This window comes from Carassius gibelio, chromosome A8 (assembly GCF_023724105.1).
Source record: "Carassius gibelio isolate Cgi1373 ecotype wild population from Czech Republic chromosome A8, carGib1.2-hapl.c, whole genome shotgun sequence".
Classification (NCBI taxonomy): Eukaryota; Metazoa; Chordata; class Actinopteri; order Cypriniformes; family Cyprinidae; genus Carassius; species Carassius gibelio.
The window spans coordinates 583,850-602,949 of NC_068378.1; the positions used below are offsets into that span (position 1 = coordinate 583,850).

General features: G+C 35.3%; 1 protein-coding gene across 1 annotated transcript; it reads right to left on the reverse strand.

Annotated features, from left to right (window-relative positions):
• Positions 1 to 876: 876 nt before the first annotated feature.
• Positions 877 to 18,783, reverse strand: LOC128018093 (spondin-1-like). Its single transcript, XM_052603472.1, has 9 exons — positions 18,727 to 18,783; positions 16,704 to 16,844; positions 16,213 to 16,288; positions 14,543 to 14,725; positions 9,390 to 9,560; positions 8,808 to 8,975; positions 8,139 to 8,303; positions 5,847 to 6,113; positions 877 to 3,565 (listed from the first exon to the last, which is right to left on the reverse strand). The coding sequence occupies exons 1-9, from the start codon at positions 18,781 to 18,783 to the stop codon at positions 3,402 to 3,404; spliced, it is 1,392 nt and encodes a 463-aa protein (XP_052459432.1). The 3' UTR covers positions 877 to 3,401.
• Between the last annotated feature and the right edge of the window lie 317 nt (positions 18,784 to 19,100).

The window sequence follows — 19,100 nt, forward strand, 5'->3', positions numbered from 1 at the left end:
AATTAAACATAACACAATGAAAAAAAAGAAAAGAAATAAGAATAATAATAATACTAATGGCAATAATTCATATGATAGGTAACAAACTACATGTTAAATTATTCTAAATGTTAAACATAATAATAATACTCAGTTGTCTCTCCATGCACCTATATCCTGCGAATTCAGTTATTCCTCAGCCAAGATTCTAACAATGTTAATTTTGAATTGTGACGTCAACCAAGTCACTCTGTCAGATTACTTTTTTTTTTTTTTTTTACACATTTTGCAGGTTTGAGGCCCTTCCACACTTGATCTGTGTAAGTGCCAAACACATTATCTATATAAACTTCTCAGGAAGTCTGTTTCTTGGTGTGAAAATAACTGTGGAATTAGCAAACTGAAACTAGGCAATTGCAAAATCACACTTTGCAGGCACGTCTCAGCATGAACTTTTACAGGAACGTTTGTAGAACTGAAGAACTCTAACTTCCCTTCATTTGTCTGGTCCAAACAGATATCTTCATACCTCCCTCTTGTGGCCAAATACAAGAGACAGAGCTGTGTTCATAGGCAATACAATTGAATTTAGGAAATTGTTTAAACTACTGTGTTGTTGTTGTTGTTTTTTGTTGTTGATAATAATAATAATAATAATAATAATAATAATAATAATAATAATAATATATTAACTTAAGCTGAAATTTATTTATCATGTTTCACAAAAAAAAAAAAAAAAAAAAAATAATGTATCATTAAAAAGTACACACATATGGTATTTGCAGCCCAAGACCAAGCCTTGCGGCAAAACCAAATTTTTTATATAGATGAATCTGTACTGTTGTAATATGTGGAGTTATATGATGACACCTTTTGCACAAATAATCAGAAAATGAATTAGGCACTTTGTTACATTTCCTTTTATTGTAAAGGTTAAATATTTAAAAAGTATGAATCATAGATCATGAATCAGAGGAGCAACAAGGAAGAGAGACAACTACAAAACATCTATGCAAGACTTTGGTAAGAATAATTTCTTATAAAAAAGACCATTATCAGAAAGGGTTGATAAAACCAAAGTAAATCAAAATCCAACAAATTAACACATTTCAGTTAAACGCTGTCTACATGTCTTACAGCGAGGAACAAAATCATAACAGATCATTGGACCATAGACAGCATTCATTTCACACGAGACATACAAAATCCTGGAATGGCTGATTATATGTGCTTTTAGTCTAAAATTGCACCAGAAATCATCACAGAAGACAACAGATCCATCAATTATTTTAACTGGCTTATGGCCATAATCTTTACTCAAGAATATTATATTTTCCCCAAAACTATTTTACAGTTATCATGTAAAAGCTGGTTTGCAAACATGGCAATACTTCTGGGCAAAGAACATATTAAAAATCAAACGATATACCAGCTAGGGCCTGATTTATAAAAGGCCAAATATACGGGCAAAGTATAGAAGTATAGATGACTAGGTCTTGGAAGGTTTTTTATTTATTTATTTATTTTGACCTAACTGCATATATTACCTGTACATCATACTGACTGGAATATTGAATGAGCTTCCCTTCTCTTGTAATGCATAAAGGTTATGCTGAAAGGAAGTTTGCTTTGAAATCCAAAGATCTGTTTCCGACAACTCATGTTAATATTTTTCTCCTCTCTATTTGTAAGTAATATTTAGCGTTGTGATATTCCCCCAAAACATCAAGACTGTGTAAGCATACTTTAAATGTATGGTTGTTACTGTTACACACACACACACACACACACACACACATAAACAAACCTTTGTAAAAGCAATTTTTTTTTTTTTCAGGATTAAAATTGAAAAAAAAAAAAAAGTTTGCTCTGCTACTTGTGAGTACTTGTATTTCTCTGACATTCGTTTTCAGATGCCATTTGGTTTGAAATTGTATTTTCCAGTGCAATGAAAAATCATTCATTTCAAGTATGACTCTGGGTGTCAAAACACTTTTTGGACCACTTTATATTGAAACGCTAAATAAAATAAAAAGCTAAATTTACTGAGGATGTCAAAGCAGAATAGCCCTCTTTAGATGCAAGTAAACAATTTTGTAATAAATTGTGCAGTATGTTAACATCATCTCGTGAGTATTTTTACTTAAATTACTGCAAAGTGTGGATCTACCATTTGCACATAAAATAAAATGTACAATACTGATGTATTAATAGCATCTAAATCAAAATATTTACATATGAAAAACTTTGTATAAAAGCATGTCTATAAATACTTAATTAGGACTATTGAATGTATGTAATTAATTGTTAGATTTTGTATTTATGATCAGATTATGTTTTAAATCGCATTAAATAAAGTAAAAAAAAAAAAAAAAAAAAAAAAAAAACTTTAAACCTTAAAATATATGCATTTGAACAAAATATGTGTGCCTTAAATATATTGGAATGTGATTTTCAGCAAGAAACAGAGAAACACATTAGACATGTGGGCTGCTTTGGTGCTGCCTTTTTTATGTTTCATACATACGATTAGGTTTGTGGTAGGTCAAGGAATCTAAAACATAAATGAAATGGTAAAAATTTAACTATACAAATATAGTTATGATAAAATATTTGAAATTATGTCACACTTCTGTATGTGTAAATATGTTACCGTGTTTACAGTTTAGATGTTGTTAATATGCCCATATTGTACATTGCAGTGTCTATTAAAATGCACAAATGTAGGATTTTGTTCAGTTTTTGTATATTTTGTTGTACCTAAAATGTTACATACTAATACCTAGTTCATATGCAAAAGCCTCTAAGTGCCATCTGAATTTTTTTGTCTAAAATTAGCATTCACAGGCTACAAAGCAATAATAAAAAAAAAAAAAAAAAAACTAGATATTTATGGCCACAACATTTCAGATATCCTGAATGAATGGTTTGCATGCATCTAAATGTAGCTCCTCTGATCATTTTGATTATAGGGTAAAAGTGAACATGGGTAGCTGTCAGTGTTTCTTTTTTATGTGTGAGTGTTTGGATCACAGAGTATAAAAGGAGAAATTTGTTTTGAATTTCATGTCAGAACACATTAATCTTTGATACTCCATGGAAAAAATCAATATTCAAAAGAACTCCCTCTTCAAAGTTCGATAGAGGACTGTTACTCTCAAATACTAATGCATATTAATACATCCAAATTTGTACAGTACATTGCAACTCTGAGCACCTTCCCTCTTGGTTTCCTATTCCTTTACAGGCTAGATAATGCCTGGGTCACTATAAATTCTAGAAAATAAAAGTAAAAATTACAGACTACCTTTTGCAGTTTTCCAATCCCAAACAGAGTGCATTAAATAACTGCAAGACAGTGTGTGACAGTCTGTTCATAATCTAGTTTGGGTCCCATCACGCAAGCCCACTCAAATACTGCCCTAGCAGGGATGGACATTGCAGGCCCGTATCTCCTTTCGGTCTTTACAGCTAGTTAGTTGTGCATTCTTGTATCTCTTCTTGGCAGTCATTAAACGCTCCTGGATTCCCCCACCACACAGCTTGGTACAGTCAGTCCATGCAGACCACGGCTTCATTTTGCATCCTGCAGGAATAAACATAGACCAGATACAACTGGTGATCAAATCATCGGTCCTTTTATTGAGAGACACTGTCTGTAGTGGTTAGGATATTATGAATTAGTAAAGGAGAGCTTCTGTCTCATCTGTAGTGGCAATGCTATTAAACAGAATTACTTTAACAGAATTATAGCATCTGCAGTGGAGAGGTTGATTCTGGTTTGCCATCGGAAGAGTGTTGGCATCAGTAGTTCTCTGATACATCATTTCAAATTTTAATGACATGTTGTAATGACATGTAATTTAATGTTATAACTCTGAAGGACTAAAAAAAGAGCTAGCTTTGATGCTATTTTGTTACACCCCAGTATCCACAGTATCAGAAGTATTGATGTTATAATGCTTATTTATAAAGAAAAAATAAAAATAAAAAAATAAAAGCATTGTCAGTGTCTTCAGTGGTAACGTTTTGATGCTTATTTTACATATTCTATAAGTGATAACATGATACTGATTTTCTAAGGTCAGTATCTCTATGGGTGATGTGATGATGCAGAATTACTAATGGTAAATGTCAGCAGTAGAGCCATGCATATCAGCCTGGCCTGAGGGGCCCCAACTAATTTACGCCCCTAGGGTATGGCTTCAAGCCAATATACAGTACACGTCATATCTCAGACCTGAGCTAGGCATCGGGTCTGTTTTAGGCTTCTCCTTATTCTTATATTTTAGACATCCATCAATTATGGTTATGAAAAAAAAAATTATACCGTGACTATCTGACTGACTGAGTGGCTCGGACAGTGTTTAATGAGCCACCAGCAGCAGCAGCAGCAGCGAGTGTGCCTTCAGCCCAGCTGGAAGTGTTCCGTGTGCAACACACACAATAGGCTAAAGCTTGCCGCAAAAGCCCCAGTAGACCTTATTATCATGAATGTGTCGGGGAAACAGTAAGAAGATATTTTGTTTATTTATTAATAAACTAGTGTTTTTCTGAGCCAGTGTCACAAAGATGAAGTTGACGATCCTGACTTGCCATATCCTCATTAGACACACCTTGAAGAGAGAAATTCATCTTTATGGACTTCATAATGAAAGAGTTTTTGTAGATATATTGTATTTGTCATGTATGTGTAACACACATTTATCTAGGGTATACATTTAAACTAACACTATGATATGTGCTTGAATTGTTTTATATCAATAGATTTTTTTTTTTTTTTCCCTAAATTAACTTGATACAAAATGAAATTAAATATCATCACTTTACCATTACATACATAAATGCACTATTTTAGTAGGTGAAATAGTAGTATAAGCTGTTTTGGCAGAAAGGGGAAAAAAGGCTCGGGTTGGAATGGGTCAGTAATTCTGATAAGCTGTCGGACAAAGGTTGGGCCAGGGCAGGGCTAGGGCCTATATTTGAGGACTGTGCATGGCTATAGTCAGCAGCAATGTCATGCTGGCTTGCTAAAAAATAAAAATAAAATAAAAAATAATAACAATAATAATAATAATAATAAATTAAATCATGTAATGTGATTATTTAAGGGAACTTCCACCCAAACTTTAAAATTTTAAGTTTTAATTGTTAAAGAAATGTAATTGTTTCACAATATGCTTCACAACATGCTGACAGTTGTAAGTGATTATTAAGTTAAAAAGTTTAAAAGTATTAGCCTTTTTTCTCATGCATTTTTTCTCTCATTTTCTTATTTCTTTTGCTTAAAATACATTGATTTATCAACTGTGATTATATATATATATATATATATATATATATATATATATATATATATATATATATATATATATATATATATATATAACCGTCGTGTTTGTTTTTTAATGTTTTAAAGCAACAATTTTAAGGCAGTTGCATTATATGAACTCACAAATGCTTCACAACATGCTGACAGTTGTAAGTGATTATTAAGTTAAAAAGTTTAAAAGTATTAGCCTTTTTTCTCATGCATTTTTTCTCTCATTTTCTTATTTCTTTTGCTTAAAAGACATTGATTTATCAACTGTGATTTTATATATATATATATATATATATATATATATATATATATATATATATATATATATATATATAACCGTCGTGTTTGTTTTTTAATGTTTTAAAGCAACAATTTTAAGGCAGTTGCATTATATGAACTCACAAACACAGGTTATTTTTCTAAAAATCCATGTTTATGTTCTGTATACACAGAAGAACAAAAGGCATGAGTAAGTAAGTAAAGGATGAGAGAATAGCATTTTTTGTGTGGATTATTCCTTTAACAGTGATACTTGCATGTTCACCTGCGAGGTCATCGGCACTCTCCTCCCTTCCCTGTTTGTTCCTCCTCTTCTTACGGTCTTCCTTGCGCCTCTTCCTCTCTTCACTGTTTATGCCTCCTTGATTACACTTCTTGATCTTGCATGTTTTTCTCTGTGTGGTCTCGGGGCACGGATCCCCACCAAACTGAGCATCCAGAGTGATCATGCGTGTGCGGATCAAGTGACCCTTCCCACAGGATTTACTGCACTCTGACCACTCGGACCACTCTGTCATCACACAATCCATCGCTAGAGAGAAAGACATCAAAAGAGACAATATTCAAACAGAGTAATATGCCATCAATATGCCTATCTCAGGGGAAATTGTATGATTTAAAAGAGGATGTTTATTATTATTATTATTATTATTATTATTATTATTATTATTATTATTATTATTAATTTATTAATTTATTAATTTATTTTTTAATAATATTACTAGTAATAATTATTAATTATTAATAATATTAATTTTCAATTTGAATTTTTTAATTTAAAAGTTGATATTTCAAGATCAGGTATGGGAAAGGCTGTACCTAGCTTTATTTTCATACAGATAACAATCAGATAATATTAGTTTTCGATTTAAATTAATTAATTTAAAATTAGACATTTCAACCTCAGATACGGGAAAGATTGTACCTAGCTTTAGTTTCATACTGATTATATAATCATAGAATATTTGTTTTCAATTGAATTCATTATTTTAAAAGTAGACACAAGCCTTTTATAGACATATTTTCTCATGTCTCTGCATCAAATATTTGCTGAATTTGTGACATATAGAAAGTTGCTCAAAGAGACCTAGATGGCAGAAATTGTTTTGTTTATTTTGAATTTTTTTTTTTTTTTTTATTGTCAGTGTACACAAATAAAAGTAAGCCTTTTTTTTTTTTTTTTTTTGATTTGATGGATTTTAGTCTTATCCGTATCTGAGTATTTAAGGTATCTTTAGAAAGTACATTTAGATTTCAAATTCAATATTGATTTTAGAACTGTTGAAAATATTTACAGTATCTAATGCAAGTACTTTAAAATTAACTGTAATCAAATTACCTAAAAATGAGCTGTAATTTAATTACAGTAATGCGTTACACCCAACACTGTCACTGGTTCACATCACAGCTGTCTATCTTTCCAGTGTATTTCTGATAAAACATTTCAGTCATGACAACTCTCTGAGTAGTTTTATGTGTTAAATTATTTGGTCTTGGCATACTAGATCTGCTATGTACGCTGCTGCAGAGCAAGTATGGAATTGCTACCGCCAGTAGATACACAGACACACTACTGTGACCATGTAAAATGTGCTTCGGCTGCATGAATAGACATAAATAAATGTAATAGTAGATCTAGACAGGTGGCTCTGAGGAAGAGGAGGATTTCAGAGAAATTCTAATAGTGTGTTGAAGGACAAGTTTACAGTGAAAACTGAACCAGAGTCTTTAAATTCTGAGCGAGCATTTTCATTGCCTTCAGACCATTCAGCTTTTGTCATGTAGTGAACAATATGACCGCTGGCAAATTTATTTAAAGGAACTATCTGCCTGCGCAATCCTTATGTCATGACTCAACCAGAAATGTAATCTTAAATTAAGCCCTTGTCAAGACAATTTTGGAAATAATGTGAGTCTCTAAAATAAATAAATGAAATCTGCCACAAGAGGTATTAATTTGTAATAGTAATGTATTTCTTAAAAGAAACCAAGGCTTCATTATCTCACTAAAATGTAAAGTACTAAATAAGTAAAATCATTGTATGTTTCAATAATAAAATAGTGATATAATATGTGTCTGCATATAATAAGGGCTTTGCATTGCAAATATACAACAGTTCAATGAAGAAGTTGAGTTAAGAAGTTGTCAGAAATCTTCTGTCCTGTTTCTGGAGCTACACACTTCAGATGTCCCAACTTGCATAATATCTGCACTAAATCATATCAGAGATTAGAATTGGAGTGTCCCAAATCATGCCAAGTTGAAAAGAGTATCCTACAGTTACTCAGATGGTCTGATATTTCAAAGGGTGGGGCAAGCCAACTTGTTATCACAATGTATCTCTTTTTTTTATGATGGATGGCCAGACAGGTCAGACTTTAACTCTACTTCTCCTGGAGCCACTGTCACAATTAGGACTGACTAACACACTGGCACACACTGAGACACATACTGTGTATCTGTTATGTGTGAGAGCTGTTAACTGTTATGTGTGTGTGTGTGTGTGTGTGTGTGTGTGTGTGTGTGTGTGATAGAGAAAGAGCATGTGTAACTCACGACACTCTGGCAGCATGCATTTCTCCATCTGTTCCAGCTCCTCATTGCATTCTCCCAACTCTGCAGGTGATTTGAGCATACGCTGACGCATCCGTGTGCCTTTACCACACGTCACACTGCAATCGCTCCAGTCCGACCAGGGGGACAGTAAACATGGGATTGTATCTATACACACAAAAAACTCAGCATCATAACACTGAGAACTGCAGACATGTGGGCGTTTATTCTGTGTAAAAACATTAATCTGGACTTGTTTGTGAGAATGTTAATGTAGACTTTTTGTGTGTGTGTGTGTGTGAATAAGATAATATTGGCATGCATGCAAATTTGAGTGTATGTGTATTTTATAATATAAAAAAATATATATATATTTTTGTATTTGTTATTTATAAAAAAAAAAAAAAAAAAAACTCATGTTAAATTGGCTGAATATGTTTGCGAGTGTTTTTTTTTTTTTTTTTTTTTTGAGTTATTGATTTGAATATGTTAAAGTGGGGCAGTGTGCTCACTACTTGTGTTCTGGGTATCCATATGAACATGTGAATGTTAATATGTACTTGTGGAGATGCGACCCAGACATTCACAGACACTGTGTGGGAATCTATTTAGCATACATGGATGTGCATACAGTATATTAATATAGACATGCATGTGAGTGTTTGCACTCACGGCATTCTGGCATCATACACTTCTCCACTTCCACCACCTCAGCCCCACAAATGGAGCCATCAGATGGGGGCATTTTCACCATCCGCTCCCGTCTTTTCATGCCAAGCCCACAGGTGGCGCTGCATGCATCCCATTCACCCCATTCAGTAACCAAGCAACTGCTTGGAGCTACACACAGAAACATACACAATACAAATGATAGAAGCACAGAATTCTGTTTAAAGATTATTAAAAAAAATATAATAATAATAATAAAAAAAAAAAGGTTAAAATATAAAATAAGGATTTGAATGGCTAGTTGTTATTTTAATTTATTCTACTAATCTGAACAATACATGAAAACAGTCATAGAACATTTAGATGAATAAGGATGTTAGCAGGAATCCAAGTACAGTAAATTATGCACAGGAACTTTGGGTATAGGAACATTTTAATCAACATTTCCTTCCCCCACAATTGGCAATTGTCAAAATTAATAAAAAATAAGTAAACTGTGATGAATCAATAAAACTATGACTGTAAACATCTGTTATATTTCAATGAATTTGGCTTGTTATGAGTCCACAGGTAAATAATACTCACAGCAGTCCTCATTGACAGTGCATGGCTCTGTCTCTTCAGTGGGATGAGTGCAAGCAAAGCCATCATCTGGAAACTGTTTTACATAGCGCTCCCTAGAACGCACACCTGCTCCACAAGACATACTGCATGGTGACCATGTGATCCATTCCGACATCATGCACGTGGAAGCATCTGTAAAAGATCACTGTTAGTCATGTCCTTGTTAAAAAATCTTTTAACACTCAGCCACCAGCCCTGCTAAAAAAAACACAGATCAAATTAAACCTGCAAGCAGCGATGAACGGGCCCTCGCACCCGGGCTCACCAGCAGCGAGTGGCTTTAGTAAAAAGGTGAACGGTGAGAAATGTGCATTTAAAGTCATAAATATAAGTGGAGAATATATATAATATATATTCTATATCTATCTATCTATATATATATATATATATATATATATATATATATATATATATATATATATATTCCATATATATGCCACTCTTCCTGTTGCCAGCAGGTGGCGCTATCATTATAATGGAATATTGGCCTTCAGGTGTGTTCAGGCCAGGACTCTCATTGAACATGTGAAGTTTGTGGAAGATCGGACATTTTATGCCTGAGTCACAACAACTTCCCTTGCTGTGGCGAGACATCAAAATTTTTCCTGGCGCCATAGATACGCCCTTTAACAAAAACTCAAAATCTCCACAATTTAACATTGCACAGGCCTTTAGATTAGACTGACCACAAAAAATACATTAATGTCAAAAAATTTCTAGGAGTAGTTTGTCACAGTATAAAATAAGTAACTTCCTGTTGCCAGCAAGTGGCGCTATGACTATGGCTGAATATGTGCAGGTAGATCTGTTTAGGTCAGGAGTCTTATCAAACATGAAGTATGGGGCAAATTGGACATTGTATGTCTGAGTTACAGCAACTTACTTTTTCATGGCGAAATATCGAAATTTGTCAGGCCGCCATGGACACACCCTTTAAAGAAACCTCAAGATCTTCGCAATTTAACATTGCAAAGGCCTTTAGATTACACTGACCAATTTTGGTGTTGATCTGAATAAATCTCTAGGAGGAGTTTGTTAAAGTACAACCCCTGAAAATGACAAAAACAACACCAATTTTGAAGAGAAATTCTAAATAACCGACTTTCTGTTGGGATTCGGATTTCGTACCAAGAGACTTTTTGGTAGGTATTGGTGTGTTACATGTGTCTACCGATTTTTGTACATGTACGTGAAACGTAGCTCGAGGCGCACTCCGTTGAAATTGTATGGGTGGCGCTATCGAGCCATTTTGCCACACCCGATGGAATATTGGCCTACAGATCTGTTCAGGCTAGGACTTTTATGACACATGTGAAGTTTGGGGAAGATCAGACATTTTATGCCTGAGTTATAACATCTTTTATTCCCATGTCGAGACATCGAACTTCGTCATGGCGCCATGGACGCGCCTTTTAATGAAAACTCAAGATCTTCACAACTTCACAACAGGCCTTTAGATAAGACTGACCACAAAAAAGACACTGATGTCATAAAATTTCTAGGAGTAGTTTGTTGCAGTGTTAAATGTGTCACTTCCTGTTGCCAATAGGTGGCGCTATGACTATAACTGAATATGGGCATGTCAGTCTGTACAGGTCAGGAGTCTTATCAAACATGTGAAGTTTGGGGCAGATTGGAGTTATAGCAACTTAATTTTTCATGGCGAATCATCAAATTTCGCCAGGCCGCCACGGACATGCTCTTCGATGAAAACTAAAGATTTTCGCAATTTAACATCTCAAACGCCTTTAGATTAGGCGGACCAAATTTGGTGTTGATCTGAATAAATCTCTAGGAGGAGTTCGTTAAAATACAACGAATGGAAATTACAAAAAATGCTCAAAATTTGCTCATAATATTATATTCCCATTGGGTTTAGAATTTTGCTCCAAGAGTCTTTTTTGTAGGTATTTGTGTGTTACATGTGTGTGCCTATTTTCGTGCATGTACGTGAAACAAAGTTGGAAGGCTGTTGATTTTTTTAGCATAGGGGCGCTGTCGAGCCATTTTTCCACACCCTCTTCTGAATCCTATATCAGATTAAAATTTTCACCAGGTTTGACGCATGTGCAAACTTTCATGACTTTTTGAGCATGTTTAAGCCCTCAAAAATGCAATTAATTTTGGAGAAGCGGAAGAATAATAATAAGAAACAGAGCAGATACAATAGGGTCCTCACACCATCGGTGGTTGGGCACTAACAGAGCAGATACAATAGGGTCCTCACACCATCGGTGCTCGGGCCCTAATTAGCTTAAGTTGACAGATGTTTTGGAACAGTGGTTTCCAGCCATGTTACAGATGGGGCACCAGAAACATGGTTTGGAATCACTGTTTTGGAACATGGAAGCTGGTTTCCAGGGCCTGGCAAAGACATCTTGGTCAAGGGGCAGCACTACTAGAACAATTACATCATAATAGTGGGCAACACATTTTCTAGCTGTATATATATATATATATATATATATATATATATATATATATATATATATATATATATATATATATATATATATAAATAAAAAAGCTTAATAATATACAATGCCACAATGAATTGCTAATATTACTTAATCAGTTATAGTCAGATGGGAAAGATTAAACGTTATGGTGCAATGCCTACTTCCCTCTTCTCTAAAATTACTGGCATTTATTCTGCTTGATAAAATGTGGCTTATTGAATCACTAATAAAACCATGAGTAAATATGACATCCTGGCAGAGGTGGGTAGAGTACCAAAAAAAGTAAAAGTAATTTATATATATATATATATATATATATATATATATATATATATATATATATATATATATATATATATATATATTTTTTTTTTTTTTTTTTTTTTTTTTTTTTTTTTCAGCCTTTACTCCAGTCTTGCAGTGTCACATAATCCTTCAGAAATACTTTTCATCAAAGAATCCTAAACAAAATGTCACAGGTTCCAAAAAATATTAAGCAGCAAAACTGTTTCCAGCACTGGTAATAAATCAATATATTACAATGATTTCTGAAGGATCATATGACTCTGAAAACTAGAATAATAGCTAATGAAAATTCTGATTTGCATCACTGAATTAAATTATATTTTAAAGTATATTAGTTATGTATATGTATAAATAACCTCTGACACAGAGTAGAGTGAAAACTTCTCACAAGTTAAGCTAAGTTACCGAACATCTGAACATAACTAACCAAATGCATATTGACTGATCTTCTTCTGAATGTTCAGCAAAAAGTAAACAAATGTATATTTCTGCAAGCCTAAATATTGTGGAAATATCCATATTAATTGTGCCTAGGCAAAGGCATTCCTCCTGGAACATAACTAACACAGTTTTGGAGGGTATTAATTTCATAATCTGTGACAGCTTATTTAATGTAAAAAATTATACATTGTATTTAATGCATAAGTTACACGTACAACAAACTGGTAATGTCATAGTGGTATTGTGTACTGTAATATAATGTAGCCTGAGCTATACCTGTTGAACCATGGACAGCACATGCTGTGTTAATCTAATAAAGATCTTCATCGCTAGCAAACAATAGCCTTTGCAAATTTTCTTTCAATTGACTGTAGATCCAGAGCCACGTCTTCAATGCTCTTGATGTTCTTAAACTTTCTGTTACAATTCTGAGTGAACCGCTTCAGACAGCTCAGCGCAGGCGGCAGGGAACTGAACAAATCATTCAAACAGATTTGTGAACCAATTCACTGGTTTGACAAATGGTTTGACACATTATTTTTTATTTTTTTTTATTTTTGTGAACAGAATTTACTCAAAAGAGTGAATCATTTGCGAATGGGCATCGCTCATTGCCAAGAGAAAAGTGGATGGCACGTTAGGAATAAACTGAAGTATTTAGAACTTGTATTGCATTAAGATAAAGAAACGAGAGGAATGTCGCCCACAATAACGAAGTAAAAGTTCAATAAACTCAAGTAAACTTGCCAGTGTTTCCTGTCTGAATTAACAATAAAACAAAATAAGCTATGCATTTTTTATATAGATTTCCACTCTGGCAACAAAAACTATGCAAAAGCTGCTGTGACCTTTTAATGTCTCCAAGTGGAAATCAATATTACTGCCCGTAGAGAAGTAAGATGCAACCTTACCCAAGAATGATGCAAATATTATGTTTCCTGATAAAAAAAATATCTAGTTAGCATTGCTTTAGGGCATTTGAAAAAAAAGTTCCTGTTCAAGACAGGGTGGCCCAAGATGTCTGATCAATTAAGCTCTTGGTATATACAAAAATGGAGAGTAAAGGTTGGCTCACCATAAAATTATATTTTGTTATGTTTTGACTGGTAAATTTAAAGAAAGAAATAAAGAAAGAAAATAAGAAAGAAAGAATGAAAGACAAACAACCAAAAAATGAATGAATGAATTAATGAACCATGTATTAATCAATCTGCTACAGGGAGAACTATGGATAAGATAAAATAATTAAATAAATAAATTATATGTTATAATACTTCCTACCCCCATGATTGCTATTTTGATATTGTGTCTTTACATACTATATTCTACTAACAATTGTGGATATCATTATGAAACATCCATTTCATCACCTGTAGGTACCCCAAAAATTGGAGCTGGTGTCCAAAAAAAAAAAAAAAAATAATATAATAAAAAAATACAAATTATATATATATATATATATAATATTATTAATATTATTTATATATATATAAATATATAATATAACTGATTATAATACATAATTAATTGTATTATTATTATTATTATTATTATTATTATTATTATTATTATTATTATTATTATTATCATTATTATTATTATTATTATATTTTTTGATATTGTTGTTCTTGATATTGGCCAGGACTCATACCAAACCCTTGAAAGTCCCATGAAAATAGTCTAATAGTTTTCAAAGTTATAAGCATTTTTAGCAATTTCATTATATTTTATGACCACAAGGTGGCACCAGTGGCCGAGTAATATTATTCTGAAGTCTGAAAAAAGACCTATAGTAGACTTTTTCAGTACATTTTAATCAGAGATAATATCGATATGAATGACAATAACTTCTATGTTCCTTTCCATATGGGGACTAAAATCCTGATTTTGTGTGTGTTTGATTCTGACCCTCATCACTGCAGCCGGGCCCCATGCACGGCTCAAAGTCTTGAGTATGCGGACAGGGCACACTGAGATCCAGCTGTGCCTTCAGCATCCTCTGCCTCATCCTTTTCCCCTTCTCACATGTCGAGGAGCTGCACGCGGACCACGGAGACCAGTTGGAGTAGATACATGTCTCTGGAGTGTCATCTTACAAAACAGAAAAGAAAAAGTAGGAGGATGAAAGACTCATAATAAGAACATTTCTGACTGTAAGCAATATTGAATCTCATAAAGGGAGTGCCCATAAGACAGAATTATTATAATTTTATATATATAAAAAAAAAAAAAATAAATACTGGGAACGTTTTTAAGCTGTTGTTGTTGTTTCAAATACACATCTGTGAGATTAAATGGAAAGCAAATATCAACTTTTGCTTAAACTTTTGTTTAAAGAGATGTACTTCAATATAAACTCTAAAGCCCTAATGTAATATCTCTCTAATCTGACAGGAAACAAGTTTTGTTGTGGTTATTGTGTATTCTTGTATGTAACAATAGTTATTTCTCTGAAGGGATTATGTAAGAAACATCAGAGACCAAGCTCGGGATTTTAATAAAAGATAACTGAGATTTCCATTAAGTCTCATGAGCTATGAAAGTTTATATTGAGTTCACCTAAACTGTTCTATCATACAAATGTGATTTTTCATCTAACATATTCTGGAAGAACCTGAAGAACAACAACCTATCGGTAAGCCCCGCCCCCCTCATTTACTGTTGCGACCTCGGAGTTGCTAACTGTCTTACAATGACAGCTGTCAGTGTGAAAACCTTGTCCCTATATATTTTTGATACATAATAAACACAGAAGGATGACTATGCCCTGTAGGCATATAAAATATTTTCAAATCACATTGCAAGCAGGAGAAGTCTCACTCATGTTGAGGTCATCACAATTGCAGATGAAAAAAATCCTGGATAAAAACTGTTTACTGCAAGGTACGATTAAATTAATTTACATTTAACCAGTTTAATATTAACAGATAGTGAAATGTAGACTTTCGGTTGTGTTTTTGCCCTTCACTGTACAGGATGTGAGAACAGTTCGCTATTCTTATTTGCACGTGAGCATGCATGGACTCACTAACTTTAACATTAGCCAGAGATACCTTGCTGGAGTGAAATATGACATTAATGTTCTGCTTGAGCAGATAAAAATTGTAACAGTGAGAGTATGACAACCAGAAAATGAAAGTGTTTGTCTTCATTGGGATTGGGGAATCTTCACTGGGAATGCTTACAGACATTTTGCTCAGTTTTGTTTTGGTTTAGGAAATATAATAAAATAAATTCCATTGCCCATGTTCTCAGTATACCTGGAATCAGTGTTACAAGTACCACAGGCATATTGTTTTTCAAGTTTTTAAGCATAAACCCCATAAAAACTATGCAAGCTTCGGATCTTTAAAGTCTAGTCTGCGTTCAAGGGGAAGAGCTTACCGATAGGTCAGTTGAAAATATATGAAAATATACTGTGATTAATTTTCTCATGTCTCCCAAACATAGCATAACCTCTCAAGAATACAGTTTACTCTTGGTCGGTCCTGAAGAGTTACTCTGGATATTGAATAGTTAAATCTCTCTCTCTCTCTCTCTCTCTCTCTCTCTCTCAAGGTCGATAAAGAGATGCAAACCTTCTTCTTTTTCCTCCTGGGCAATGTCAGCCACAATGTCGTCCACATTATCCGGCACAATGTTGCACTGCTCACCCTGAAGAAATCAGAAAACAACTTAAACTTCCTAACAGACTTTAAATGATGTCCCTCATTTAATAATTTTCTTTTATTCACTATTACCATCTTTGAGATAATAATAATTAAAAAAAAATGTTGACATGGGTTATACTTTTTCCCATTGTTCCTACTAATTCTTATACAGTAATCCTAACTCTCTCCCAGTCGAGAATGCATGACTTTCAATAATTTCAGGACACTGTTGTGACATGCTGGGTTCATAAATATGCATAATCTGTTTTTGTAGTTATTTCAGCTCTCAGTTTATAGACTTTTATGACATGAATAATGCAGAGCTGTTTTGCACAATAATAAAAGCTAAAACCGCAACAGCTAAGAACATTTTCTTTTGAAATGGATTTTTATTTTCTAAGACAAGCAAAGAAACAGACCTTGCGAGCAATTCTTTCTACCACAACTCTAGCCACAGGAGTGATTGCGCCACCCTCTGGGTCGTAGAAAGGGCTCTGTGGATGGTCTAAACTTGTGAGGGGACGAATTTTCTCCTGAGGTGTTGCAGGCTTGTTGGGAGACTATGGCACAAAATAAATAAATAAATCAGTTTAGCAAAAAGTCAAATGTTCAAATCATTTACTGTTATTTACTCTTTCTAATTGCATCCCTTTTTTCTTACACAGAACACACAATACATTTGGCAGAATGTTCAAGCTAAAAGAACCAAAAAACTAAAAGTTTTGCAGAACTGTTCTTTAAAAAAAAAGAAAAGAAAAGAAAAGAAACCTGAAAAAAAAAAAAAAAAAAAAACAGTATTTAAACAATATTTAAATACCCACATGATTTTCACTTATTTTATAACTGATGTCAAATAATAAACAATACAAAAGTAGATTCCTTTATAGTTATTGCATATTTTTACAGTTTAAAATCACCTCACACAACAAAGAGATCACCATAGCAAGCCTTCAGGCTTCTAAAAAGAGATTATCTCCACAGTCAACAGCAGCAAGATTGCTGAAAAAGTTTGTATATAACATGCACAACCAGGGGAGCAATATACATTATATACAAGGACCCTCTTAATGAAATGCGGAAAAATAAAAGTACGAAATCCAAGGCTGTTTTAGGACCAGACACTGTTAAAGGCATGCACCTGGTTTATTTATTTATTAACAGCACATTAGAACAGTTGGGATAAAGAATGGATACATACAAACATGCATACATTTTCTGAGGTAAATGAGAATGTTTCACATCCTGTCTATAGAACTTAAAGTATATTTAACACATAATATTCCTCTAGCCACCCAACCAATCTACAAGTAAAAATATTATCCTCTTGATATTTGAATAATAAAAAAAAAGCAAATTAAAAACAAACGTTGACACACTTGTAGATGGCAGACTCAAACTATGGTCATGTCATGATACTGCCTTCATGTCCCGACTTTTCTCTAGTCTTGAGGCAGGATCATGACAGAGCCGTGTTTTGTGTACAAGCACATGGCCTTGTCTTTTGGCCATGTGCTTGTGTTGTCTCATTCCCTTGCCCCGCCCCCCTTGTTATCCTAGTCTTGTTGTGATTGCGTATCTGTGCCACCTGTCGTGTCTTAATTGTTCCCCTATTTAGATCTCCTAGTGTGCTCTGTCTTTCGTCGGTTCATTGTTCCACTCTGTGAATGTTCTACTTATGTGTTCCTACCTGTCAGCCTCCTGAGATATCGTGTCCTTGTAACCCCTCAAAGAAGTCGTTGTACTACCGTGAGTGTTTGTTAGTAGTTAGTGTTCAGAGTCTTTGTTTACCTTGTTTATTGTGTTTTGTAGAGTTATTTAGTGTCTACCCTAGTCCTTGTTTTCCCCCTTGTGGGTTTTGTTTTCCCCTTTTTGTATAATAAATCTTGTGTTCAGTACATCCTGTCTGCATCTGAGTTCGTCCCAAACCCATCCACATAACAGAATGAACCGACCAAATAGGAACTCAGCAGACAGGATGTCCTCCACTCCTCAACCCCAATTGGAGTTCCGCCAACAATGTTGGATGTCGCCCCCCGCCGAGAAGAAAAGGGTTGCCCTGCCATACTCGCCTGAGAACGAGTGGTTTCTCCGCAATTATGCCCGGCTGTGGGAGAAGTTCTCCCAGGAGGCGCCGCAGGGTACCCCCCAGAGGTCCCCACCATCTACCCAGCTGCCAGTGATCCCCGAGGGTCATCTCCTGGCAGTTACTACACTGGGGGAACAGGCAGATCCCTCCCAGAGTCCTGAGGCGCCTTCCACAGCCATCAGTCTCCCCAGGAAGCATGGGAGACGATTGTCGTGGGAGTCCGCTTCAGAGTCTTCGGCGTCCGAGTCTGCCCTGCCTGAGACCAAACTCCCCCAACCCGCCTCTGACCCAGCTGTGGCCTCTGCACCGCGGCCAAGGAGGAAGAGGAATAAGAAGGGGCCTGCCGGTCCTGTGACCCTGTCTCCTCCTGATTCGGCGAGGTCTCCTGAGCCAGCGGCGGTGAGCGCTGGCATGCCCGAGCCAGCGGCGGTGAGCGCTGGCGTGCCCGTGCCAGCGGCGGAGAGCGCTGGCGTGCCCGAGCCAGCGGCGGTGAGCGCTGGCGTGCCCGTGCCTGCGGCGGAGAGCGCTGGCGTGCCCGTGCCTGCGGCGGAGAGCGCTGGCGTGCCCGTGCCTGCGGCGGAGAGCGCTGGCGTGCCCGTGCCAGCGGCGGTGAGCGCTGGCGTGCCCGTGCCTGCGGCGGAGAGCGCTGGCGTGCCCGTGCCAGCGGCGGTGAGCGCTGGCGTGCCCGTGCCAGCGGCGGAGAGCGCTGGCGTGCCCGAGCCAGCGGCGG

Coding starts and splice junctions, on each gene's coding strand:
- LOC128018093 (XM_052603472.1), bottom strand. CDS start 18,783: ATGCCAGCGCTCACCGCCGCTGGCTCAGGAGACCTCGCCGAATCAGGA. Junction 16,845..18,726: donor CCGAATCAGGAGGAGACAGG/GTCACAGGACCG, acceptor TTTGTGCCATAG/TCTCCCAACAAGCCTGCAAC. Junction 14,726..16,212: donor CCAGGAGGAAAAAGAAGAAG/GTTTGCATCTCT, acceptor CTGTTTTGTAAG/ATGACACTCCAGAGACATGT.